Below are 27362 nucleotides of genomic sequence, written 5' to 3'. Positions count from 1 at the left end.
TTCCCCACCATTTGTTTAAATTTCCCTCTTTCCCCCAGATAAAGCTGCATACTTTCGTAAAAATATCTACAAATGCAATAACATAATGGGCTTGTCATCGGTTTCCACATTTGGCATTGAAAATCTGCAAAGCTTGGAAAGAAAGAGAATTCCTAATAGTTACTGCTGCTGAAGAGCCCAGCTAAAAACTGGGCCTGGATCCAGGTGATGGAGCACACAACCACCAAAATGCCTTTCCATGTCCAGCACCTACTCCTACACAACTGCAAATTGTTCCTTTCTTGGCCCCACTGAACTAATGCCAGAAGTTAATTTCATCACTTCTTGTTGATGGGCCTCGTCTCCCCTCTTTGGGGTATCTGCATGCCCCTAACATTCACTATTGCTGTGAACTGATTTCATTTTGCAGCTCAATGCAGAGGATGCTGCAGACAGCCCCAAGCCCTGGCAACTAATTTGGAGCCACACAAACCTCCTAGCATGGCAAAATGGAACCATTCCCAGCACAACATTTTCCACCATATACCAGAGTTTGCCCTCTCCAAGGCTGTTTCTTTGGCATTTCTGCCCGCTGTCCATCTCAGTGAGATTATCCCTGGGAACACACAGAGCAGAGCAGCCTGGTTTTATGGCTGTGCCGAGCCCTCAGAGGAGGGCTGGGCATATTTAGAGATCTGTGGCTGTGCCCCCCAAGGGGCTGTGGAACGAGGCAGTCTCTTAGCAACACCCAGTGCCTCTCACAGGTGACTGTCATTAACAGCAGGAGTGGAGCTGCACCGTGGGCACTGGCAGGGGAGGGAGGTGCAAGCCCTTGTCAGGATGACACAGACAGCACTGAAATACTGATTTGTTTAAAAGAAATGAGGATTTGATTGTATTAGAGGGAGAAGCACATCCCCTACAGTAAGGACTGACTTCTCCTTTGTCAGTAATCCCTCCCTCCAAGACACTTAATACAAATCTTACTGGAAGGGAAGAAGTCCCACCCCACACTGAGACAATGCAGCTCTAAATTTTAACTTAAATCATCACAAGCCTGTAAAGTTGATCTTTATGACAATGTGTGTGGCCAAGCTACAGGCTCTGGCAAAACTGATGTCCTGCTATTCGCACGACACGGATTCACAACCCAAATCTCTCGCTGTAAGATAAGGAAAGCATTTCTCCAGATCACTTACCTTTATTTGCTGCAGGGGAGAACAGCTTCTCAGAGCCTACAGAAGCCTGAAAAAGGAAGAGAAAGAGAGGGTGAATAATCGTGAAGGAGAAATTGGGAAGGCTTGCTCACAAAAACACAGCTCATAAAACAAGTGGGTTATCTGGAGACCTGCAGTTGCACATTGCACCTGGAGGGTGCAATGTTGTGCCATTAAAGAACGAGCATGCATCCTGAGGAGATGAAAGCCAAGCAAGAGGACTGTCCTGATCTCACCCAACTACATCCTCCTGTCTCGTTTGTTTAAGGCAGCCATGCAATGCACAGCTATTTTATCCATGATTCCTCATATAAAAACAAAACCAGTGAAACTGCTGTCAAGCTGAAGGAAAAAAAAAGAAAAAGAAACCAAAACACATTTCAAAGGCTCTCTCACTGAAAATAAGCTCAATTCTTGCTGAACATGCAAAATGTAATTTGTGTATTGGAAACACAAGTTGCAACTGAACACATCTGTATGAAGGAGGGTGTTGTTCAATATTATGCCAAATGATAGGTACATGCTGCTATGCACTTAGTTGAGTATGAAATAAAACGACTTCCTCTTGGAAGAAGCCCGTATCCTTGCAGACTGGGTTGCACTATGCTGTCTGAACTTCACAGCAGTGTATTTGTGCTCCTCACAGCTCTGGGAAACAGTTAAAGAAATCCAATTAACCTAAACCTTGTAAACAGCTTCATGATAATCAGGGTCACTGGGTTACAGACAAGATGATAACGACAGACAGGGAAAAAAAAGTCCATTCATCGTAACTAAAGCTTTTATGAGTTAATTTGATGGCTTCCTTTCCTCCCCCCACTGATATCAAGCAGTCAACCGATTTCAGCATAAGCTTTTCCTCCTCGCTATCTGATAAAATAGCAAGCAGCCTCTCCAGAATCAAAGCTGGTCTGGGAGCAGGAGCACGATCAACATTACTACCATCTACAAGAAAGTATCATCAACGTGTTGGCACTGACTGCTGCATGAATAAAATGGGTGAAGTACAAAGCTGACGAGCAAAAGATACTGAAAGTGAAAAAAGCCTTTTTCCCCCGGCTCTGCTTTAAAAACAATTAATTAATTCAACACATGGCTGAACTAAGTTGATTTTATTTTTGATTTTATTGATTTTATTCTAAGGTGCCTTGGGAGATTTGCATGATAAAGAGCACTACAAATTGTATTACGTTGCTATATATTTTAAATGACGACTCAGAAGGAAAAAAACAAATAGTAAAATGCAAGAAGTTCTGCATGAGATATAGTAAGAAGCAAGAGTGATCCATTAATGTTACTTCTAAGAAAAGTGGCACTGCAAGCACTGAATGTCTTACTTAATGCAAATGTATAAAAAAGAGAGGGAAAACAACATGAAAAATAGGTTGAGGCTGAGACACATAAGAAAAAAATTCTGAATTATGTCCACGACAAAGCTGCACGTGTAGCTGTGGCATGTATGATCATTACACAGCTCAGCAAAAAGATCCTAAAATCTTAGGGAAAATCAGTTACCTGCACGATCCCTTCACTGCATGGATTAAAAAGAGGAAGAACCAGGATTAAACAACGTTTTGCCTAGGCTGGTTTGCAAAAAAAGTGTAACAGAGTCACACAGCAGCAACAACAGTGGTGCATAAAACGTTTGACAGCCAACTCTGAATTTACAACCCATTGTTAGGAGATTTTTCACTTATAATCAACACCAAGTCACCACGGATGCGGAACACATCTGCAGGCTCTGGGAACTCACCCATGCTAACAGCTCACACAAAGCCAGGGCTACTCTCAAAGCACTCCACAAGCACTGGGACACGTGGCAGGTGGATAAATAAGATTCCCCCATTTTACAGGCAATGAAACTTTGGCGTGGTTTGCACTAAAGCCCCAGCAGTAAATCGGCCGCTGAGCCACAAATCCTAAAGGCCGGGTCCAGACGCTGGGGTGTGCAGCTCTCCAGAGGAGCCTGCTTGGGAGAGCCCTTCCTGGGGAGCCAGCCATGGCCAGAGGCAGCCACCCCAGCTGGGAGAAGCCTTGTGCTTCCCCTGGTCTGGACAGTCTGGGCTCACAGCCCCAACTCTGTGTCAGCCACCAGCTCACTGCCCTCCATGCACTCCGGTACCGCGGGCTCAGCGCCCAGCCAGGAGCCAAAGATCTCAGTGCTACAGGTCCAGACTGTATAAAAACAACGTTTAAGGAAGTCAAGCCAGAAAATTCACTTTAAAGACCAAGTAAAACAGCCGGATTATTGCTCAGTCTTCTGCTATCAGCATGTGCCACCGCCTTCCACAATCAGAGTCAACATTTACAGAGCAGCGTTTTCAACATCGCAGCTTCAGTTCACAGACACAAACCTTCACACCTAGAGTTTACAGTAACTTTTGCTCTCACTTCTGGTGATTTCTAGCTCCAGATCTGAGCAGTTTTTGGCACGAGCACCACTCTGAAACAGTGAACGCCTGTGCTATAGGATATTCTGTGAGCTGCTGTAAAGGCAGGAGGGAAGCTGGGGGAGGAAGAGCCTGAATACATCATTCAGCCCTATCAGTCACCCTTTAAAGAAAGCGTACAATAAAACCTATGTGTCTGAGGGAGCCCACTAATGAGGGAAAAAAATCCAGCAAACCAACACATCTGCTAAAACAAGTCCCCTCCCAAATACTGCTGTTCCAAGCAAATCATTTGCATATGTATAAGAAGGGTTTTAAAAATAATATTAATAAAGTGGAATTCTTCCCTTGTGAACAAAACCAGGCATTTGGAGTCTTTCATGCGGAGTTCAAGCCATCTCAGGAAGTCACATGTTCTTTGATTGCAAAATGAAACTAAAAATTTCCTTTTTCCTCCCCTCTTGTTGCCTCCTGCCTGTCTCCATCTGAAGGACCATTTCACAAACCCCTCAAGTTCCTTTTTGTTGCTGCACAAGGCAGCGAGACCTGCCCAGCCTGAAGCTCACAGACAGAAGACACCTCCATCCTTCCTTGTTCACTGGCTGCTCATCTCCCTTGCCTGGAGCACAGCCCACAGCCACAGAACCCACCACAGCCTTGTGTTCATAAAAATGCTGCTTGCACAGTCCCACCCTGTCCCCAGGAACAACTGTGGCACTTGAAGCATATCTGACATCTGTCCCCAGAGCGGCAGTTCCTGAGGTAACATCATGTTGCTGAAATCCCTAAGACCCAGCACCCTTTCCATGACACCGAGCCTTCCAGGTCCCCTTTGTGGCTTATTCAATGAAGTTACCAATCCTTTGTCACCTTTTAATTTTCTTTCTTTTCTACTCTAGACCAAAAGGGGAAAATGCCTCCACCCAGTTCTGTCACAGCTTGAAACCAGGCTGAATACACTGCAGAGGAAAATAACATTTCTGCCCTTTTCAGCCTTGTGGAGAGCAAGCAGAGGAGTAGTGCTGCAGTCCCTCCCCCTTCCTCCCCTTGAACCCAGCACATATAAACACTGATTCAATTTTCAGCACTAAAAGCTCAGCAAAGGCAGCTTTTTCCTCAAATGTGAGGTGGTAACCACAAAGGATGTAGCACACCCTCTCCAGTGAAGGTGAGCAGTGAGGCATAATGAAGTCCATGCCTCATCCATCCTGGTTCCCACCAACCCAAGGCAGCTGAAAGGTACAAGAGCTCTTGCAGATTAATAATTTAATGGTTGTATATAACAGAACAACATCATCTGACCAAGATAGCACTATAAATTTTGTCAGGCCTCACAGCAATTACTTCTTTTTGTCCTCTTTATCCGTAGCTTATAAATGGCTAACAGGGAATAGAACTGCTCCTTGTCACCAACAGCAGAGGCTCTGTGGGCCTTCATGGCATCTCCTGGAGCACCAAATTCCAGATCCAAGCCTGAAACTCCAGGAGCCTGATAGCAAGATACAGGGAAGCTGCTAATAAGGCTGCAGTTCTGGCTCACAAAGAACAAGCAAAGTAGTGTTAGGGACCTGGTATGCGTGTCATGCACAGGGCAAAAGCCAAGCATTCCCTCTAAGTGAGTCCAGTACAGTAGGCAGAAGGAAGAGACAGTAAAATACAGTTTAAATTTTAGATCTGGATGGCTGCCTATCTACTAGACAGCCAAGAGCCAGTCTCAAGAGAGACTGCACAATTACTGAACTTAGCAAGCACTAAAAAGCTCACAAGAAAACCCTTCTCTGGGAGATTTCCAAACTAAAAGTGCTGGATATGCTTCAAGAAAGTTTTAGCATAAAGCAAGGACATTACCTGAAAATTTTGGATCGATTTTCATTCTTTCCTTTGATCTGTATCCCTTGCTTTTACCAACCACTCCAATGCCACTTGATCGCTTGTCCAGCAGAGAATTTCAGCACGTCAGTACTGCTTTACTACTCTGCAGTTCACTCTGCAAGTCATTCATACCAGACCCCTCATCCAGTAATATGAGAACAATAACTAAAACAGGAAGGTATTGTTTGGGTTGTGATTCTTCTGTAGGAAATGGAAATTGATACATATGGAAAGGTGCAAGAGTAGCCTAGAAATAGCACACATGCACACAAAAACCCAAAGTAAAAATCCCCCTTAAGACCAACAAAGTACTCTACACATTTCAGGATATAGAAGCAGCCCATGGGTAACACTGCCTGCATTGTGAGGGGATGTTTCAAGGTAGTCTACAGTCTTTCCAAAACCTGCATTAGTTTTGGAGAGAAACCTCAGCTCAGTTAAGAGGACAAAAGAAAAGTCAAACCTGCAACTCAATCATTTTTGTGAACCTACTAGGGATATCCAGCTTTGTGGTACACAGCTGGCTGGGACACAGCACAGCCCAGCTGTGTGAGGGATTAAGCAAGAGGGAGCAGGACTTCTACAAATCCACACTGTGATTATCTTCCCACAGAATTTATAGACTGGGCTTTCAAGAGGGCTCAGCACTCAGCAGCTGCCTTTGGGGCATCAGCCTGACTGGAGCTACCGGGTATAGAGCATTTCCAAAAATCCATTTCGAAACCTGAATGGTGACCAGGTTGTTCTGAAAAATCTGGTTACAGCTGATAGTTGGGATAATTTATGAAATTCTGTCCCTTGATCTCCAGTGTAAATAAGGACTAATAATAAATAATATTCCCAAAGCAAGAGTCTCCACCTTTCCAGCAATCCTAAAGATACACTTGTACCTTCAGTTACACCATAACACATCACAGTGAAACATGCAGCACAAACACCCCAAACCAGCAACTACTTATTGATTAGGCAATGCATTAAATGCCACAGATACTTCTAGTTCAATCATGATTCAAGGCCATCTCTGAGAGGTGATGGTCTTCTGTATCTTTCATGAGTTTACTCTACAGAATGCTCACCAGAAACAAAATGTTTCTTGGATTGTACTTCCATACAGCAACACACTTGTTTAGGTTCCCACCTACATTCATTCATTTAGCACACACATATTCAGTACTGCTCTGCTCCTGGAAGGGACTGTCACCATGCACTCGCCTCTTTGTCACTTTTTCTTCCAAGAATGCTCATTTCTCTCAGCAGTTTATATAACCATGACTGTTTTTTGCAACAGCCCCTTTGAGAAGCCAGCACGAGTCTGGGAATACAGATTAAATTAGGCCGTAGAGAGCCTAGAAGCAGAGATCACTGGTCCTAATTCACCACTGAATTACACTGACTTTACACAATGGCAAGTGGAATGGGAGGCACAGTGGATGAGGACTGGAAGGCACCGAAGGAAACGCTGTGCAGGGCAGTGAGGAACCAAGCTCATTGCTCCTCCACAAGTTCGACATCTTGTTTTGGTCCTCTCTTGGCAAGACAGTGGTAAGCTTAAATTGACAATGTTTTGAACCCTGAGCATGTTCCTCATCATTTTACAAGCATCGTGGGACTGAACAAACCAGTTTCAATCGAGCAGCAGCAGCAGTAATTCTTAAACACAGGCTGCTGTGGTGTTATTGCACAGATGTGCCTCTTCCCTGGCAAAGGGTGACTGAATCCTGACACAGAGGGACATCTGACCTACAGCATGTCTGCCATCAGAGCCTCGGGGCACAGGCCTGCTAACTCCTCTTCCCTCTCCCCTCAAACCATCCCCCCAGCCCCTGGGCAATGGCTGCAGCCCAGAGTTCTCCCCTTCCCATCCCCTCCATTAGTGATGCTTTATGATTCATCTTCCTCTGAGCAGTTGCTGTCTCCCAAAGGAAAAGATCAAACTCCCTCTCCTTCCCAGCTCAGCTCCAATAAATAAATAAATAGATACATGTACTGAAAAAAAATTTAGTGAAGGAGGAGAAGGGAGGAAGCTGGGGAATTCCTGGACCTCACCTCGTCAGACAGCTGCAGAAGGTTCCTCAGTTGTTTCCAGCAACACCAACAAGGAAAGAAAATTTCCAGCTGTCCCTCATTAAAACCAGCCAAAATACTTGCTTAATGTTAGTGCGGTGCGCCTGTGTGTCCTAATTTAAATTAGCGTGCACTTGGTCCTTATCTCAGGATCTTCCTCCTTCAAACCTCAGCTCCCCAACCACTACCAAATCTACCTTCGCTTTACACTCCTGGTATTTTCCACTTTAATCAGCACTGATTTCCCCATAACACATGTTCATATGCTCCTGAGTGTTCTGGTCTATCAATGGCATCCAGGTGACAGTCTGGATGTGCCACTGGATGAGGCTGCAGCCCCCAGTGTAAGTTGGAGGCAGTGATGTGTCCGTGTTAAGGGAACTGATACACACCACAGCCAGGGAAACAGTTCTCCATGACACACTGAGAAAAGGGCTTTGTGTGGCCTGCTTTAAAACATCCCAAACACCAGAGCCCTCATGCCCTTCTCAGAGAGCTGACCCCTTCCCAAAACAGACTTCAGCCTACACTTCCACATTCAAATTTTTTTCATTGCCCAGACACTCACTTAGGCAAGCAGAGATTTGATTTATCTTTTGCTACAAATATAAGGGAAAACCTACCTTCAGGTGGGAAAGGTTGGGAACCCTGTGTAACACAGTGCTACAGCAGTTTGTATTATTGTCATTACAGCTTGATCCTATCTAGTCAGCCCATCTATTTGGTGGGAATATGGCTTTTTATTTGCACTAAATCAGAGGGAACGGCGAGTGCTCTTTGCAGAACTATCTAAAACTTCTTATAATTCAAAGGCTGCACTGTGGGAAGAGCGATGGGGGAGAGCAGGGACTGTGCTGCGAATGACAGGTGGCAGACTGTTGTTTGGTACCTACCAAATTACTCTGCTGCTCCCAGGGCTGCCTTGGCATTTCATTATCCCAACTCTCTCCTGGAAGGATGCGGACATAAATTCACACCTCATGTCCTGGTTTCCGTCAAACTGAGTAAGAGTGCAAATGCTGGCACCAACTGGGAATGCCAAGCAGGGCTTGGCATGCTAGAACAAACTCTCAGCTGTGGTCTTTGCCAGCTACCTGCATTTATCATTGTAATGGCCTGCCAGACAGGACTTGGCAAGCGACGGAGGAGGGCGGGAGGAGGAGGGCCAGGCTCTGCACTGCCAAGCAATTCATTCCTGTAGCTCCTGCCATCACTGTACCAGCAGGGCAACCTTCATTTTATTTTATCTTTTAACCAATTATGTGTCACCCAAATCCCACCTGCAGCTTTCTCCAACACAAATGGCTATAAATCACAGTTCAGAGACCAAGAGGGTTTTGCAAGACATTTGATTTCATAAAAAGGTCACTGTCTGTCTGAGGATTGCTGCAGTTCAAAAATGAACTGAATAACAACCTGCATTGGCAGACAGGGAAGGAACTGCTTCCATCGTCTGTTGCATGTTGTCAGATAATATTAGAACAATTAGGGAGGCCAACAATGGCAGGATCATTAGGATTCAGCTGAACCAAAGCACTGATAAAAATTCAGTGAAATATCTCCTCCTTTCAATTTTTGAAGAAAACATAATCAAATCAATAAAAAAGGGAAAATTGCATGAGCACACCAGAAACACTCAACATAACCTCCTTGAGCAGACAAACAGAATACATGCCTGTCATCACTGCAGCCTTTTTCAATCTGCCTGGGTATTCCAGAGCTTAACCCCCAGCTTTGCTATTTCTCAGAGCACTACTCTGTGGTCTCAGACCACTCAGCATGGTCTGCTCTCTAGGGAAAATGCTGTATTCTTGTTTTTAATCCATACCCTGGATACATAGCGAACTCTGTATAGAATTTTATGTGAACCATATCACAGAGCAAACATTTAAGGGTGCTCAGAAATCATTTGACACTGATGCTGTTCTGGACACTCTTAGTGTCCCTCCCTTCCTTGCAGGCGACACGTCATGCCAGACAGCCCTGACAAACCAGCATCAAATTCTCTGAAAAGCTTCAGGTTAACTGCAGTGAGTACACGAGGCACAGGGAAGATGGCATTGTCCTCCTAGCCCAGACCATGGCACGTGACACACGGACATCCCTCTGTGACACACGGACATCCCTCTGACACCATTTCCCACTGTGGATGCAATCCTGACGTGGCCCTTTCCTGGGCCTGGGGGGTCAGGGAGCTTATCAGGAAAGCAGCTGTTGTCTGCTGCCATTGAAACTTGCTGTCTTACCCACAGCAACCTCAAAGAAGTGCCTCTGCAGAAGGCTCTTTTGTTGTTGTTGTTTCTAATTCACTGCTCCAAAATATTTCTTGGCTGCATCCCAGGGCTGAAGCCTTATCTGCCCATCCCCCCGGCAGACACAGAGCAGCTGCAGAGGCTTATCACAGTTGCCTGTCCACTGAGTTTACAAATTAACACCCTATCGAGGCTGCACGAGGGCTGATTAATCAGAGAGAGGCAGTCTGAGGGCCTTTATCACCGTGAGCGGCTGCTGGGAGAGAAGTCACAAATCTCTCAGGAGGCCAGAGATGCCTTACAAATGAAAGAGCAGGAGGCCAGAGAGGAGGAGGGCCCAGTGGTAGGGGAAGCAGATATTTTAGAGATAGTGCTGGTGGAGGTAATGGAGCAGTGGGAAGGGGGGAGCTGCAGGCAAACGCCAGTACATTATGACAGCTAAAAAAAAAAAAGATAATTAACAGCCTATACCTCATGATTCTAGCTTTCCCTCCCCGGGCTATAATTTAGCCTATTGCTCCTTTGCTCCAGAGGACAATAAACATTTATTATGTTAAACACATAACTGTGCTGCACAAAAGCACCGTTCTTTCCCAGGTCCACTCCTTGCACAGCTGTGCAGCCCAGGAGGATGGAGCTGCTCAAGTGGGCTCCCCTTTCATGCAGAAGATTACTCAGCTTGGACACAAAGCACATCCCTGGCTTCACCCACAGCTGCAGCGTGCTGGATGTGTTCATACTGAGCATGAAGGCAAATCCCATGGGACTCGAGCTCTTGGATGGGGCCACTGGCCCACCAGCAGCTGACAAGCCGCGTTAGGATGTGCCTGGGCACAGGAGCACTGGCAGGCAGGAGCAGCTTCTGCAGAGATTGTGTGATTCAGGCAGGCTTCACCACCTGAAGAACTATCTCCTCTTTTTAATTCAGCAGCCTTGCTAAGAGGTTTACTGGGAAATTTTCATTCCCACCAGAATTATGTGTAGGAGAGATTCTTATTACGAGATGAGTATTACAGTCATGTGAGCCATACCAGAGCACCTCAGCTGCTGTAAGAGCACAGAGATTTAGGAGATTTGCCTCTGCTAGTGGACTGTGGTTCAGGGATTGCTCCCCTCTGCTGCAGTGCTAGTACCTGCTGCAGCCCTCCAGTTCTGTGCTTGTGGCAGAACAATGCAAAATAATTATAAAAACCAAGGGGACTCACACTAAAAAGATTTAAAATCTAATACAACTTTAAAGGAAGCCAATTTGGACATCTGTCTACATTTGTCAACATTAATTTCTAAATTTGAGTTTTCAAGTTTAATCTTCGAGACCAATGCACACAGCTGGATTTTTCCTTTGAAGTGTAAAATGTGTGGAAGCTGAGATTCCCAAGCAGCAACATGCCTCCAGAAGGAAAAATTTTAATAAAAATGTTACCAACATGAAGACATTCATAAGCATACAGCGCAATCACCTCCTGTCCAGTGCTTTCTATTAACACACCACTAAAGAATTTAACAAAATAACTTCTGGATAAAAGTGTCATTCACTGCAGCTTTACCATCAACAGTGCTGGGTGTGTGCATGATTTTGGGAAATGGTCATTCCCATTTTGCCCATGGAAATTGCAGAAATAGAGGGCTGCCACCTCCTAACTCAACATCTTCGGACTAGCTCTTTTCAGACAGCACCAGAAAGCAAAATCAAACAAAAATGAATGATCATCTGCCTCCTCCTCCTCTTTTGATCCAATGAGGAAACTATTCCCCAAACCACCTGGATTATTGGTCTACGAACCCTTGCAGATGCCCAGTTTTAACACTATCCATTAGGTTAATTAGAACTGGGCAAGGAGATGCTGAGCATGAGTCCAGGAAAGGAACGACAGCTTTTTTATTCGAGAACTCCCTGCCAGGTTCTGTGAAGCAGACAGCTGCCCAAGGTCTCCTCATGGCTCTCCTTCGCCAACAGACACCAGATTAATTCGAGCTGGACTGGACCCCCACTCATTATGCTCAGCAGACCCTGGGTAATCAGATGGAGAAGCTACAGGACTACACCACCTCCTGTCCAATCACCACCCCCATCATGTAACAGCAACTCTATACATGAAGGAAACATCAAACATTCATTAGGCAAAAAATACCAATGCGGTAATCCCAAAACATGGTGAAATTCTAGCAGCTGTCTCTCTGGTGTTTATTAGATTGACTCTTTTTAACTTTGTTATCAAGTCTGCCCATCAACCCTTCTCCCTCTGTCTCAGGCCTCATGTTTCTACATTTTAGGGGAAAAAAAAGTCTCTGTTGGACTGGCTGTTCCTCACAGCTCTGTTCCCAATGCTGGACACCCTCACCCACCACAGAAGGCCACGTATTTAAAAGAAGGGATTAGGAACACCTTAGAAAAGGACAGCATATAAATTTCCCTACAAATGGAGGAAAAAATATGGAAGGAAGCGTATGGTTCACATCTGCAGAGCATCTGGCTTCCTATCCCTCACTCATTCAAGGGCAGTGAAGTGCACTCACCTATTTTCTACAGGAAAGGGTCACCAAGCTTTTCTCCTGTGCTATTCAGCAAGTCAAGAAAGAAGCTCTCATTGTTGTACCTTGATTAAATATGGCATCAACTGACCTCATCTTCTGTATAAGAAGGTGGTGAATGGGGCAGTCCCCCATTTGCAGCCAACATATAATCTGTCTTCTCCAATTAGATACGCTTTGCAACAAGTGTGGTGGATCCATTTATTTCCATACTGCAATAATGCAGATAAATCCAACTTTGGCTCCAGTCCCACTGCTTTCAAAGCTGGGGCTCTGCATTTCCAATTGCTGCCCCTTTTTTTTTTTCCCCTTTCCCCCCCCCTTTCTGCTGCAAAATGTCACCAATTTACTTTAGCCTGGGGGCCCATTTCGAATTTTACCACCAATATACGAGAAATGCATTTTTCAAGCTGTTACCACTTAACTGTACTGATATCAGCCACTCAGGGGACACAATATTGTTTACACATCCTGCTCTATGGAATAAGCACGGATGCCAAAACTCTGCCTGGGTTGTGAAGGAGACGTTTACTCTCTGTTTTATGAGATTTCCTCGATTTGTGGCTGCCTCAATGGTCGTAAAAACAGCTGTAAATCAAAAGAGCACCACAAAATTGCAATAACAACTGTCGAACTTGGCTCTAAAAAGCATAACTCCCAGCACCAGAAGGTGGAAGGGTTTTCTCTGATTTAATACCAGGTGTGGGGGAGCCCTGATCAAGCCTGTGTGCAGCACTGTGTCTGCCCACAGCCACCCAAACCCCTCTCTTTTGGCTGCTCCCCCATCGCTCGCCCCCCCTCTGCCCCATGTAGTTCCTTCCGGCCCCTCTCCTCCTCTTCTCTGGAAAACAGAAGTCTTTTTCAAATGCCTGGAGCACACTTACACAAATAACTGCTGCATGCACAGCCCTGTTTAAGGCATTAAAGCAGGCAGAGAGTGAGCACGGCTGCGCCCTGCACTGTGGCTGCTCTGCAGGACAGCGATGGCTTTAGCAGGTGACCTCAGCCTGTCACCTTGCTGCTGGCCTGCCCAAGAGAGCCCAAATTCCTGCACAGCATCCCAGCCCGGTTTTTAGGGAGTGGAGTGAAGGAGGAGAGGGCTGATGAGACATGAGTTATTAAAGACCTTCTTCTGGGAGCTGATTCCAGCTAAAATGGTTCCAGAACAGGCAGCTCCATTTGAGCCTCCAGTGAGGACGGGCCAAGCAGCAGATGCATGAATTCAAAAGTTTCTGTTACTCTGTGCCACTGGCTATAGTCCAAACCAAAGAGAGAGTTTCACCCGTGGGTAAAACAGCCTTCCTGGATTTTTCCATGCCCCATTCCAGTTGCTTTCACAAACAATCTTCTCATCCTTGTCTACAAAAATCCTAAAAGACTCTCAGTTCCTGCATCTCGCCACCCCCCGCAATCTAAGACTGACTTGGCCAACAACAAACTCCCTTCAGCACCTCCCAGCTCTCAGAAACCAGCTGTGGCACCAACAGCCACACTGCAAACCCCGGGCCAACAGAGTTACCCAGGCTCTTTGTGCCCTCTGTCCAAAGCACGAAAAGCTTTCCTGGCCTCACCAGCCAGGCCTTCACTCTCTTTTTAAAACTTCCTCTTAAATCAAACTTCTTTCATGGCATTTAAACAACCCAACTTTCTCCATTACAGAAAGAGCTCTGTATGTGAGTAAGCCAAAGTATGTGAAGAAATGATGAGAGAAAGTCCATGGGAAGTCAGTTTAGCCAGTGCTCATCTCAGTTTTTGTATCGTCTGCAGCAGACTAAAATACACTTGAGTTCCAGTGTGTTACTGTATCTCTGTCTGGCCGTGTGTTTTTTCAGATGCACATCCTAATTATGCTCTTCCAGCAAATGCCATGTGGAGCAGGGCAGCAGAAGAGAAACTCTCTTTACAGTCACCACCATGCTGTGATCCATTCTGGACAGGAACTCCCCCCTGCATTTAGAGGACAATTTAATTTCCATGGCCCACTTGATGCAAAGGGAAAAGATCTATATTCTTTTGTCTGAACCCCACAAAGTGTCAGCCCTTCTTTCCCCATTCTTTTACTAGATGTGTACATTCACATTCTTGAGAAAATTCCCAATAGATGGGAACAGTCTTTCACTTCCAATACATTATGCCTCCCTGCTATAATCTTTTCCTTCTTGTACAATGCCTCTTGACTTTCCTTTGACTCTTTTCTTTGCAATTTTTTCTTTATGAATACAGGGAGACAAAACAAAAAAATGCCCCAAACCTAAATGGACAAAAAATGTCATTCAGAGCCTTTGCCAATGATGTTACTGGCAATTCCAATTGAGAAACCATCTGTACAGACATGAACTGATCTGACATAAGGAACAGCTAGTTTTATTTCAAAAAGCTGTGTGTTCCCAGTGTTCTGGGTACAAGAACTCTACAGGCCAGCTGAAGCTAATGGGGTGAATATGTGATCAGCTACACCCAAGCAACTCTTTCAAATTTATTTCTTTTGTACTACAGCGAGTATTTGGGTGGGGTTGCAAAAACTATTAAAGCAGTCAAATGCATACCATGCCAACTGCTGACCACAAAAACAGGCCATTTCCTCACGCAAAAACTATAAGAAACATCTCCAGTAATTGGCTTGTATCAGTAACCAGCTATTTCCAACAAAAACATGGCTCTGCTCCACTTGGAGTCTGGTGGTTCTCAAGAAGGATGGAAGGCTCTAAGTGTAGATGCATGACTCGTACTGGGAAGGTGGTGTAGCAGGACATGCCATCTAACAGCAGCTGCTTTGATGATGCATAATTGCAGGGCAATTACTAGGTTAACTTTCCATATATACCAGTACAATTTCACCCATAAAGTTTGATTTGCCTGGGGTGAGTGATAGATGTCTGTCTGTTTTGTGTTCTAAAACTCTCTACTGTGTTTGCTCATGGACCTGGGAATGTGCAGAGCACCACTGGCCTGGCTTTGCTTTTCTCCCTTCATGGTGATGTCTGAGGGGCAAAAGTTTTTTCAGTCACTGACTAATGCTTGCCATGCTCAGCCACCAGCTGGAGAGTTTCCAGCACACTCACAGACATGGCTTGCCTTGTTGTTGCCACAAGGATGGCCATGGCTCTGGGCAGGAAAGCTGTCCAGCTGGAGGAGGAACATCACTGGTGTGTGTTCAGCCACCACTTTGCACGGGAGATGCTTTTGGAAGGAACAGGAGGGCAAGCTCTACTCAACCCTTCCCTGGCTGACCATCTGCTCGGTGGCCAAGGCATCAACAACTCCATTCACTGTCAGGTCATTCACCCCCAGCCCACTGCACCTCCAGGGCTCCTGTGCCCTGGCTCATTGCTGAAGCCACTGCCCTTTCTCTGCCTCTCTTCCAAAGTCCCACAACCGCTAACAGCTCATTTTACCAGAGTTTATTTCTGAACTGGAAGCACAAACGGAGCATTGTAAGAAACCTTTGTGATTTTAGCCCAGACATGACTGTGCTTGCTTAGTAAGGAGATGAAAAGCTTACAGTGAAGAAAGAGGCAGAATAATCCTGCATGTTAATACACAGTTACTAACACTTTCCTGGTGACAATCTCCTTGTAGTCTCTGCAGAGGAATATGTGTAATGATCCTCCAGAGACACTATCTTGAAAATGCACAAAAGGCTCCCATCAGACCTCAGCATCTCCCGATTAACTTAGCAAGAGCAGTGGAAGGGACATCAATTTTCTAGAAAGTGCATTCAGAACAGCACTTGATCAAATGCTTAGCTCCATGTATGTGCTTAATCTCACTACAGCTGAAGCACTTTCCTAAACCAAAGCTTTGTTTATTCCTCCTATGAAAAATAAAATGTTGGAAAGGCCTCCAAAAAACAAAAATGTAGAGACCTGAACAGTCAACAGTTTAGAAAATTTCTGAATTTTTGTGGCTTTCAGCTTTTCTGTATAACAGTTTGGAAGTGCTGACTCAGGCACATTGGAGAGGGAAATCAATAGAAAATAAAGAAAAATAGCCAGAATGGATAAGGGTATGTTATCATTAACAAAGCCTAGCTTAGTGCAAAGCAAATGTATGTCTCTGTTGTTGAGTATAACCTTCCTGGGATTTTATTGGTTTTTTCCCTTTGCTCAAACAACACCAGATACACCTCGATGAATCTGGCATGCTGCAGCCAATCCATCAGCTTCTCTACATCGAGCAGACTGCAGAAAATGGAATTTTGCTTTCCCATTTGCCTCCCATTTGTCTCACTGCTGCTGCTCCCCACGAGCACAGTTGCAAGCCCTTCCCCTGTGCCCTGGCTGGTGCAGGCTCCTGGACTGGGAGCAGATGGCTGATGGAGCTGGGGCTGCTGCTGCCTACGCACTCCAGCGCTTTCCATCGGATCTTGTGTCTCCTGCCCGGCTCTGCAAGAGCACAAAGCAAACTGTGCAGCAGTTCTACACCCAGTGAGCCAAAGCCAATCTTTAAGCTCATTTAAAAAAATCTATTCGACTAGGTATTTCTCAAAATAGGCACTTGTAAGCACAAGTTAAATGAGAATAGCAAAAAATAATCTAAGGCACCTAAATACTTTGGATTTTTATTTTTTCCCCCAAACATGTCTGTTGCAACTTTATCATTTTGGACAACAAAATTTTGTGCAAGACCATAAGCACAATTCTACCAGACTAAGCTCCCCTCTAGCACAACCAAGGAAATGTTTGGTTTTCTACATCCAGCCCAAAGCTTTCAGGTCCCACGACCTACTGCTGTATGCAAGTAATGCAAAGAAGTCAATCCCTCTGCCTCTACCTTAATCTCCAGACACGTAATTCCAGAGCCCCAAGTCCTCCTCCAGCAACAGAGAGCAGCCTGAAGCATGTTCTGAGCTAGGTACTCACAAAGAACCACCGTGGGTTTTGTTGTCTTTATTATGAATACTTCAGGGCAATGACCACCTTTAATTTGTGCCTTCCATAACATCAAACATGATATTAAAACCTCAGAAATAGTTGTGCTTGTGCATGATATCCTGAAGGCTTTTTTTCTCTAAACCACTTCCAGCATGTACAGACAAAAGAAATAATGTCATCCTGCTTCCAACACTTCCAGCCATCAGAGGCAACATTAACCATAACTTTGCTTCTGTTCCTCATGAGCGTTTCAGTGCATTACAAATAAGCACCTTATTCAAAGCTCTCTCCCCAATTTATTTCACTCCAAAAAAAGAGACAGATGGTAGAAGACAGAGGGTTTTACAGTAAGAGGGGTTGGATTTTTTTTCCTCTTCATTTGTTCCCTGTGCTGTTTCTTATCCTTGGGGACCTGGAGTTTCTTTTGATAGCACTGTGCTGCCTAATAAACACGCATACAAGCACAGTCACAAGTATACATCTATCATCAAAGAGCCCTTCTTGTCTCCACTCCCCACAAAGTTGATTAATGATTACGTGTTTAACACATACATTATACATGGGAGGGGGAGACGAAGAGGGTAAATCCAAGCCCCTGTATACATTTACATATATTTACATACTCACATATAAAAAGCAGAGGGAAGCAAAAGAGGGCTATTCCCATTGGGACAAAAATCCATTTTGGTAAACATACCTCCTAGCTCCCATTTTTCAAAATACAAAGGGAAAGAAAAGGCTTTACCTGGTCTAAGGAAGAAACTGAAGCTTGAGCAAGGGGCCTTGTTTGGTTCCTGCAGTTCAATCCCAACATGGAACTGATAACTGTGTGACCAGCAGTTGCATTACTTATGGTTTGTAAATGGGATCTAACAGCTGCAAGTTTCTCCAGTTTAAGAGAAAGGAAAGGGGTTTAAGTTTTAAACTATTAATTCATACAGCTAAAATCCCAGTTCATCTAGCAATAGATTAGGTAATTAATTCAATGAAATGGCACCTTTATGTACAAAGAAAAAACAGTCTGTCCTGTCAGATCAGTCAATACCTGGAGATACTGGGAGCACTTATGGACTCAACATGGGGTCACTACAGATGAACCACAAAGCCAGCCCTGACCCTTAAACACAGATGAAGAAATGTGGAAGGGTACAACATGGCAAACTTCCTTCTGCATCCTTCCAGGCCCAGCCAACCCATGGACCTGGATAGCTGCCCTTGTAAAATAAAGCTGCCTGAATGCTGCTTTAATCATGCTGACTGCCAGTGGTCTCAAGCAATTGTTCCAGCAGCTGGGGGAGCAGTGCCATGGTAAAGGACTCCCCTGACAAAGTCCCTTCTGGCAGCTGGGACAAAGCTGGCACTGAAACTGCTATTGTGGCTCTCTGCTCCCCAAAGTGTCCCTGTGCAGAGTTAATCTTCCAGCCACCCGCTCTGCTGGCTCTCAGACATCTTTGCAAGGTTCAGATTCAGTATGGGGCTCTCGTGGCACACCAGTGGCATTAACCTCTGCTGAACTGATCCATCCCAGCTTTCTGCTCACCCAGCTCCACCAGCTGCAGCCACAGCACAAGGGCTGGTGGAGACAAGGCGAGAGCAGCCACTGACAATGTTTCTAAAACATATTTGCCTACTATCAATCCTAAAGAGTGGGAGGGATAAACTGAGGGATCAACTGGAAAAGAAAAGAAAATCTTCCATACACAAGGCTGGTTACAGTTCTAAGGCTGTAGGCAGCTGGCCAGACAGAAAACTCAACTACTCAGAAGGCACAAATAAGGAACTCTATTTTTTTTTTTTTTACTTCTTTTTTACCCTGTAACCTTGTGACTCTGAATCCATGACCACTGACTCTATGACTTTACACTTTCTATTACAGTAAGGCTCAGGGCTGGCACTATCAGAGTCACTTTCTTTCACCTGCTCATGCCTTACACCAAATATAAACATTTCCTTTAGCTGTACAACAGTGGAAGAGATTTTTCTTGCATTTTTCAAACAGAAAAAATTCACAACCGTTCCAGAAGTCCCAGCTAAGACACTCCATTGAAATTCAGATAATTGCCAGCACTCATTGCCTCATCTGTATCCCTTCCTTTACTCCCTGGTCTCTCCAAGTCCTTGCAGACCAGGTTCTTTCAATACATTTCACCACACCACAAACTGAAGCGGATGCAGACAATTGCCACAAACACATCCTAACACAAATCTGCAGCAGCCACTGTGAAGTATTCAGTTCTTTTGTGCTGAAATGAAGGAGTCTAGGGTGGAACTGGAGTCACAATGCATGGCAGCAAATCCTTCTGGTGTGCAAGGTCACCAAGTATGAACACCAGCTATAGGGCCAGGGCTTGCACCAGGCACACATGCTTTCAAGGGCCCATTTTATCACTGTCTCATAAACCTTTTAAATATACTTCTTTTGCATTGCTACTGCAGCATTTTGTGGTGGATGTTTCACATCTACCTGGGCTACAGCCAGGAGATCTAACCTTTATAACAGGGAAGTAATTAATGAAGAAATACAGCTCTATCAAAGCACTCTTTGTTCACCTCCACTAGTACAAACATACACCTGATCTCATCCAGTGCTTATCTGTTTCCCAAAACCATTTTCACACAATGGAAAGAAAAGCATGGTAAAATATAAAAAATACTAAGCTATCCTTTCCCAGAGGGAGTGAGCCATATCTGGCTTGTCTGAGTTCATATCTAGGTGGCCTCTGAATCAGAGCCAGACTTCTGAGATGACAGGTAAGAATTTAGACACTTTTGATTCTGAGACAGGGAAAATGATCACATTAAAGGTGTCATGGCTCAAGCAAAATACCAGGTTCCTTCTGCCCCTCCTTGGCAGATGGAAATCAGAGTGCTGTGTTCCAAAAGCAGCAGCCATGACCATGGGTTATGGTATCAAACATGAATTAAGTGACCTATGGCTTAACATGCTGCCTGCTTCATTATCTTGCCTATGCATGGGGTTTGAAAAGCACTGTAATCAAATTTGCTTTTATCTTCCCTGCTTCTAGATTTCAAGTTCTTTTACTTCAAACTGACACTCACTCTGGAGACTGTTCAACAATGCATGGCTGAAGCCTCAAGACTCTCTGCTGTCTCCAGAGGCAAACCTCTTGCACAACTCTGGCAGCAGAAAAATGACTCAACTTTTAGACTCTGGGGACTCTGGGGCTGAAGAAACGACAAACCATGCATGAAAACACCGTGATCGCTCTTTGCACCTTTTAAAGCAGGGGGATATCACAGAACAAAACTGAAAAGCTAACAAGAGACTCGCTGAACAGTCTGCAGGACAAGGAAAGGACCACAGCTACTAAATAGGTACCAGTACTCCTGCACCTGGCCTGAAGACAGGGTTACACCCCCAGCCCAAACAAAATTACATTTTTCAATCAAAGAGATTTTGAACTACCTTAAGGCACATATGAAAATACAAGGCATGGCTCTAAGATCTCCAAACACTGTTTGAAACAAAGATTTTGCTCTCTAGAGTAACTTCAGGGAGCTCTGTTGTACCATCTTGCCAAAACATAAAAGCCATATAAAAGTGCAGGTGGGATAAGGGCCATCTTCACCCTGCTGTTGGGTAGCTAGCCAGAACAATGCCCCACAATAACCACACCTAAGACATGTTTCAAGAAGCAGCAGTGAAAAGCAGGGCACAAGCAAAAGGGGTACATCAAGTTGACGCAGAGAAAAAAAATGGGTTTATCAGATTCAGGGTTTGGGATTATTTCACATTGTGCACAGAGAGAGGCTTGTGAGTTCACATTAAACACAAGGTGACCAAGAGAAGTGCGTTCAACCCTTCCCTGGTGCCTGAGGCACAGCTTTGGAGGGAATGCCAGCAACAATGTGGTGTGCTGCCAGTGTGGCTGCACCTCTGCTCTCTTCAGCCATGAGAACCCCAGAGATTGCTGCAGGAACCTTCCTCACTACACAGAGACAAACTGAACACTTGAAAACGTGGGCAGGGAAAAACAGTAAGTGCCTCAAGAGACAGGAGGGGCAGAAGTTCCCCTGCTGTTAGTGCCTTGGGTGGGCAGTGAATCCAGTGCTCTGCACCAGAATGAAATGAAGCCAAGCTAGCAAGAAACAGGGAGCATACAATGGAGCACTGCTGCTGAGATACCCAAGAGACGAGCAAGGTTTAAAGCTCACAGATTAGAGCACAGTACAACAGAGTCAGCAAGGTACTCCAGTGCAGAAGTGACTCCAACCTTGACATTTTGACTTTGAAATTCCCGTTCAAAAATGAGTTTCTCTACAGCTACAGAAGCAATGAAAAAATTTCATAGCCATGTCTCTAAAAAACCCCAATCTGCAGCACAGAATCCTTTTTGCTCCACCATGTTTGTACAGAACCTAGTGTGGTGAAATCCTGGTCTGCCACTCAGGCCTTCAGGTACAACTAGAATGCAGAGAGTAATAAAAACACCCATCCTTGAAACAACAATCTTGAAAAAAACATTGCCCTTGGTACTGCAGATACCTCTGTAATAATCTCCACCACAATATGAAAATGTTACCATTGCACCAGGAAGTGGTGGAATATTTAGTGTTATTGCTATCAACCTGGGTTTAGTTTCAATAGCAGCCCAGAGCTGTGGTAATGAAGAACCCATTCAATTCTCTGTCTCTGCTAGTGGTACACTCCATGGGCTCATGGAAAGCACACATAAACCCGTTATCTCTGACAGGAGTGGACACATGTGTGCACGTCCCAGATTTGCAAATTGCATTGCAGCGAATGCAGCCTTCATGTCACTCAACTGCATAGCTTAGAATTTTACATTTTAATTTTTTTGATGTCTGGGGAGATTAAAATGAGAACTGGCAGCATGTGCAAGGGATACTGCACTTTGAATGCCTTATCTATAGTGATTCAGGCTTCCCGGAGCTCCAGATGAAGCAGGTTTTTCACCATGGAAGAAACCACATTACATTGCTCCCTAGGAAGTGAAACAAAACAATAAAGGACGGTTAATCTCTTCTCTAATTCTGCTCTGTGGGACAACTCCTTCAGCAAGCAGCGCCTGGCTCTATCTACCTGGGAGGGGGTCATTTTACTTCGGCTTCCTCTTCTGCTTCCCTCCGTCCCTGGGAGCGCTCTGTCTCCCTGCTGCATCTTTCAATGGCTTTATCAGAGCTTGCACCAACTCAAGCGTGAGAAGTAGCTCTGGGCCCAGCAGGGAGAGGTGGGGGAGTGTGTCTGTGTGTGCCGCGGGGGGGTGGGGGGGAAGACGAGGGAGGAAATGTTATTCTGTCCTTTGTCTTTTCAACAATTTCTTTTTAATGCAACTTGCAGAGCAGCATATAATTAGGGGTCTTGCAGAGCAGGCTTAAACTCAGGAGTAACCCTTCTAACGACCTCGGGAGCGGATAATCAGGTGCGCGGCTGCGGGGCGCAGCACGGCTCCCCACCCGCCGCGCCGCTCGGCCTCGTAATTAGAAGCCTCCACACTCCGCTGCATAAAGGCAGATTGCAAGGACAGCGTGAAGCCCTTGTTTGAAGCTGGGGGCACAAAGATTGCAGTGCCTCTGATGGATGGAGACAAAGACTCCGGTACTGGAACGCTTCCAGCAGCCTCCGAACGCTCGCTGCGTTTCTGATGGACATTTTCAGGATTTCTTAGAGCGGCGAGGTTTATTCTCCCGCTCCCCGTCACCCCCCTCTCCTCGCCTCAGAATTCCTCCACAGCTCCCTAAGCCAAGGATGTGGATGTGCCACTGTATGTGCACATGTCTCCAGAGATGCTTCCATGGTAGTATTATGAGAAAAATGCATTGCCCCCTTTCCTCCATCTATTTTTGTTAGTTCTCATCCCTGACTGGGAGAAACATGGTGACACTTTTACATGGTGACAGAACATGGGGCTCCATCCACCCCCCCCCCCAAGAAATTCCCAAGCTAGAATGGTGTTTTAGCTAAGTTCACACTGATTTGAAACTGTGGGAGCAAGTACTATGTTTAAGTTGGAGCTGATGTTAGCGTAATTCCCCTCAACACTCTAGTACAAATAAAAAAAAGCCCCTTCTTAAAATCACATCTCTCTTTGCTGATCACAACTTGCTTTTCTCTATTTACATAACTTTAGGCACAGGACTAAATGAAAATTGACACTGCAGTGTATATTAGCTACAGGAAGGAAAGAGGAGGAGGAGGAGGAAGAAAAGGATGGAGGACAGGACTTTTGGGTGAGAAGAATGTAAGAGAGTGAGGGCAGTGTCAGTCTGTGTCATGTAGCCTGCTATAAAACAGTCACTGACTTCTATTTTACCCCAATTTCACCACCTTTTTGCATCTTCTGAGCTGCTGCCACAGCTTGTATGTGGGTTCCTCTGCACCTGACCCTCCCCAGCAATGCTGCAGCTTCTTGTCCCACTGCAGCAGCAAAGCAAAGAGAGAAAACCAAGCAGCTCAAGCAACTTGAACACAGCACAGCAACAGACTGACAAAAAGCAGCAAAGCCAAAAGTGCTTGAATAACAAAACTGAGGGAAAAAAACCCAGTAGAGCCACTCAGAAACTGTGAATTGCCAGACAAGCTCCCTTGGAAAGAGCGTAAGAGGCAGGTTCAGGGAAGAGCAATATCCACAAGGCAACACAGTGCCAGTGGTTTTTCCCCTCTATTTATAATGACAAGGTAACAGAGGCTGGAATACAACAAAACATGGAAGATTTTTCATAGGAAAAATCAGGACACTGTGCCAAGGATGGCTGCCCTCAACTCAAGTTATCCGTGAACTCACATTTGTAGGCATTTAAAACCTAGCAAGATCATGAACAAGCTAACAAGAACCACCAGCAAAAGGAACATAACCTGGATTCACTAAAATGTTTCATTCTGAATGATTAAAGGGCAAAGGCAGCCAGACACTGAGTTGCCACAGCTAAAAAAAACTAACAAAAGATGCTGTGATGCATGCTACCCTACCTTTTCCATACCAGTACAAATGCTGCTACATCGAAGTGGTCTCCATCCTTTTGCCAGTCTGCCTGCCTCGTGCTCTCCCCACTGTTCAAAAAGTACAGTAATTTCATAAGTGCTACAACATCCTCCAGAAAAACAGACTGGAACAAACACTGTACAGCTCAGCTCAAGCATTTCCTTTGTCCCTCTGCACAGACTCATTGAACCACTGAGCTCCATGACCAGCCCACTGCTCTTTGGATCAGCAGTTTCAAGGGAGCAAGGCAGCCTTAGAGTGTGGGATCTGCAAGGACATCTCTTGACTTGTGACTATTTCTCATTCACCAGGGTCTGAGGAGATACACTATGAGCAGTCCTGATTTGGCAGTTCATGCCAACCTTGAACTCTGCAGTGGTTTTGCTTTGGTTGGCAGCATACAGGGACAAACCTGTTTATGCCTTCCCTCTGAAATGATCTTACAAGCTTCAGATCCACTTTTATGCTGGTTGTATCACATATTTCAGCCAAGAGGAGCATGGTTTCATCACACAGCAGATCTGCTCTACTTTTTCTGCAGCAAGACGTGTAGTCACCTGAACAAATCTTTTCACCAGATCTTTCTGGGGAATTGATGATGAATACAAATTTGGGGAACTACAAAGAGGTAAGCTGTAGAGAGCTTTTGAACGTTTACAAGCTGATCCAGATCTGTGGCATTCAGAAACTACGTAAAACCACCTTCACTTCTTCCAACTTCCCATTTTACAAACAGTTTGCATAAATAGATCTTAAATTTATTTAAGAAAGCACCTCTGCCAACACCTTTCTTCCAGCCCAGTTCACACTCCTGCAGCTCTGTTCCCAAGAGGACATGCAGTAAATCCCAGCAAAGCAGAGGGACAGCCCAGCCTGGCCATGGAGCGTACAGCCCATTTTGGCACGGTCAAAAGAAAGGCTCCTGCCCATTGTGGAGGGGCAGGAGAGCAATCCTTGTCTCCTAAGCCCTGGCTTGGGGGCTCCCAGCCTCCCAGAGGAGCAGGCCTGCCTGTGCTGCCAGCAGGGAAGCCATGCAGACAGAGCTGGCACAGCTCCTGGTGACCTTGGAGATGTGGTGGAACTGTACCAGATCAGACAAGGAGGAACAGAAAGGGAACAAGAGATTCCAGAGGGCTCTTCTGCCTCTGAATTTTGTTACTGTTGACTCCTTTACTGTGATTAACTCCTTGACATCCTCCTTCTGTGACAAGTGGGGGAGGACAGACTGAACTCGGTGATTAATTTATCAGTGAATTGCCTCCTTCCCTTTCAAACCTCGCCCCCACTGATGATGGTTATGATTTAGCACTACCTCATGAGGGGTTTACAGCCTCATACAGGTTTGGCAGTTGTCACTTCACCACTGAGAAACTCCATTTGGGACACTGTATGTCCCTTCAACAGACCTGGTGGTAATAGTTTGCAAGCTTCAGCCTACCCCACAAGCTCTGCATGAGGAAAAGAAATCCTCTCCTCCTGAACCTCTTGCTCAAATGACAGTAATTAGGGAATCTCATCACTCTAGACCTGGGGAGGGAGGGGATGTTCACGGTAATTGGAGACATTATATGAAGCCACACTGTGCTTATAAAAAAAAGAAGAGTAAAACCACACACAGAGAAAACCAGCCCCCTTCTCCCAACCTGGCTGGCATTTCCTGAATAAACTGCCTTTTTGCAGGCACATCGTTTGCTTTTTAATACTGGAGACTACTGGAAGGACTCCTGCAGCCCGATTAAGTGTAATGCAGTGTAAAAAAATAGGAAGGAGGGGGAAAACCCTTGGAAAGGCAATCGAAGTGAAAAATCTATCAACAGCACGGGGGCTCCAGCGGAGCCAGGAGTCCTGCTCTGAACACGCTCTGACTTCCCAGTCGTTTGCTCTGCCGGACACTCCGGGGACCCCAGCACAGCAAACTACAATTTCTAGTAAATATATCCCAGGGACACAATTAGTTTTTCAGCTGGGGGCATGATAAATTGGTCATGCATAATTCAAGGCCAGCACAGGCTGAGTATAAACTGCTCGGTGGCAGCTTCCAGCTCCCTGACAGGAGAATGCAAATGTGCTGCTGCCTGCACCTCCCTGCCTGCTCCCCTGCCCAAAGACCACTCCAGCCCTTCCTCCTGCGCATCTCTGGGTGATTTTAATTTCACAGCCATGTATCCATCACTGTCCAGTGGCCTTTTGGGACCCAATGCACATTGTTATCACAACAAATACCACTCTCTGCTCGACCTACTCTGTTTTTTCCATATGCAGACACAAGAGAATGGTTTTGGCACAGAAAGAGGCCGAGGGACTGTGTGGTCTATTGTCAGCATTAGATGGCCTGGGGCAAGTAATTTCCAATCTGCTTCAGTGTTCCCATCTACACAATGGAGATAATTCCAACCACGCAACTGCAGAGTTAGCGAGACACGCTCAGTTTGGAGGCTGATAAAGGTCTGAGAGATCCTCAGGATGTGCAGCCTCACAAACAACAGTGTCAAGTTTGCTGAGCTTATTTTAGGTATCAAAATAAATACATCTGCCCGCTCAAAGCAGGAGAACTCACTGCTTCACAGAAGCTGGCTTAGTGATACATGAAGTGAAAACTCCAAAGAAACTTTGGGAGGCCTTCAAAATGATGTCCTCAAGTTTCTCAGTGCATTCCAGTACACACTGGAAAATTCTGCTAGAAAAATCATTACACACACATTCTCAGATACAGCCATGTAGCTGAAGGCTGACAGACACATTTCACCAGCTGCAGGTTTCCTATCTACCAAAATCACGAAACCCCTTCTCTGGATCCATTGCCATTTTCTGGCATTTTAAGTCCAGCTTGTGGAAAATATTCTCAAAAAGCAGGGCTGAAATGGAACAGGGCATTAATAAAGAAATATTTTGTTTAATTTTGGCTGTGTATCTGCAGATACAAAAGCCCTTTAGTTCCATGGTCAGTTGCACATACCCAAAGAGGTGAGTCTGATTTACCTAACAGTGAAAATAATCCAGGTTTCTCTGTTTATTTCAACAGAAACACTCTTTGGGTTTTTTTTCTGAGCACGACTCTCCTGCATAGAGCTGGAATTTCCTTGAATGAGATGAAATAAAATCCAAGCAGAGACACAGAGGGTACAAATCCATGGAGCACAGGTATTAACCATGGTTAAGACTGAACATCCTCATTAACTTCAGCCACACTATTCTGCCAGTACTCAAAGTAACCCTA

The 27362-nt window shown here is 45.2% G+C and overlaps 1 protein-coding gene across 17 annotated transcripts in view; it reads right to left on the bottom strand.

The window, feature by feature from the left end:
- The window catches only part of FBRSL1 (fibrosin like 1), a 503927-nt gene that overhangs the window by 54099 nt on the left and 422466 nt on the right, over positions 1–27362 (bottom strand). For 16 of the 17 annotated variants that reach the window (XM_036393034.2, XM_036393041.2, XM_036393046.2 and 13 more), the window contains one exon: positions 1179–1224. In XM_036393034.2, the coding sequence (XP_036248927.1) occupies positions 1179–1224 (46 nt within the window). Of the gene's footprint in view, positions 1–1178; positions 1225–24132; positions 24176–27362 lie in introns of those variants that run through there. The other variant, XM_036393047.1, reaches the window with a different exon arrangement.

The sequence above is a fragment of the Molothrus ater genome, chromosome 18, assembly GCF_012460135.2.
Source record: "Molothrus ater isolate BHLD 08-10-18 breed brown headed cowbird chromosome 18, BPBGC_Mater_1.1, whole genome shotgun sequence".
NCBI lineage: Eukaryota > Metazoa > Chordata > Aves > Passeriformes > Icteridae > Molothrus > Molothrus ater.
Note: the sequence above shows the minus strand (reverse complement) of the source record. Positions and strands in the feature narration are given on the sequence as shown.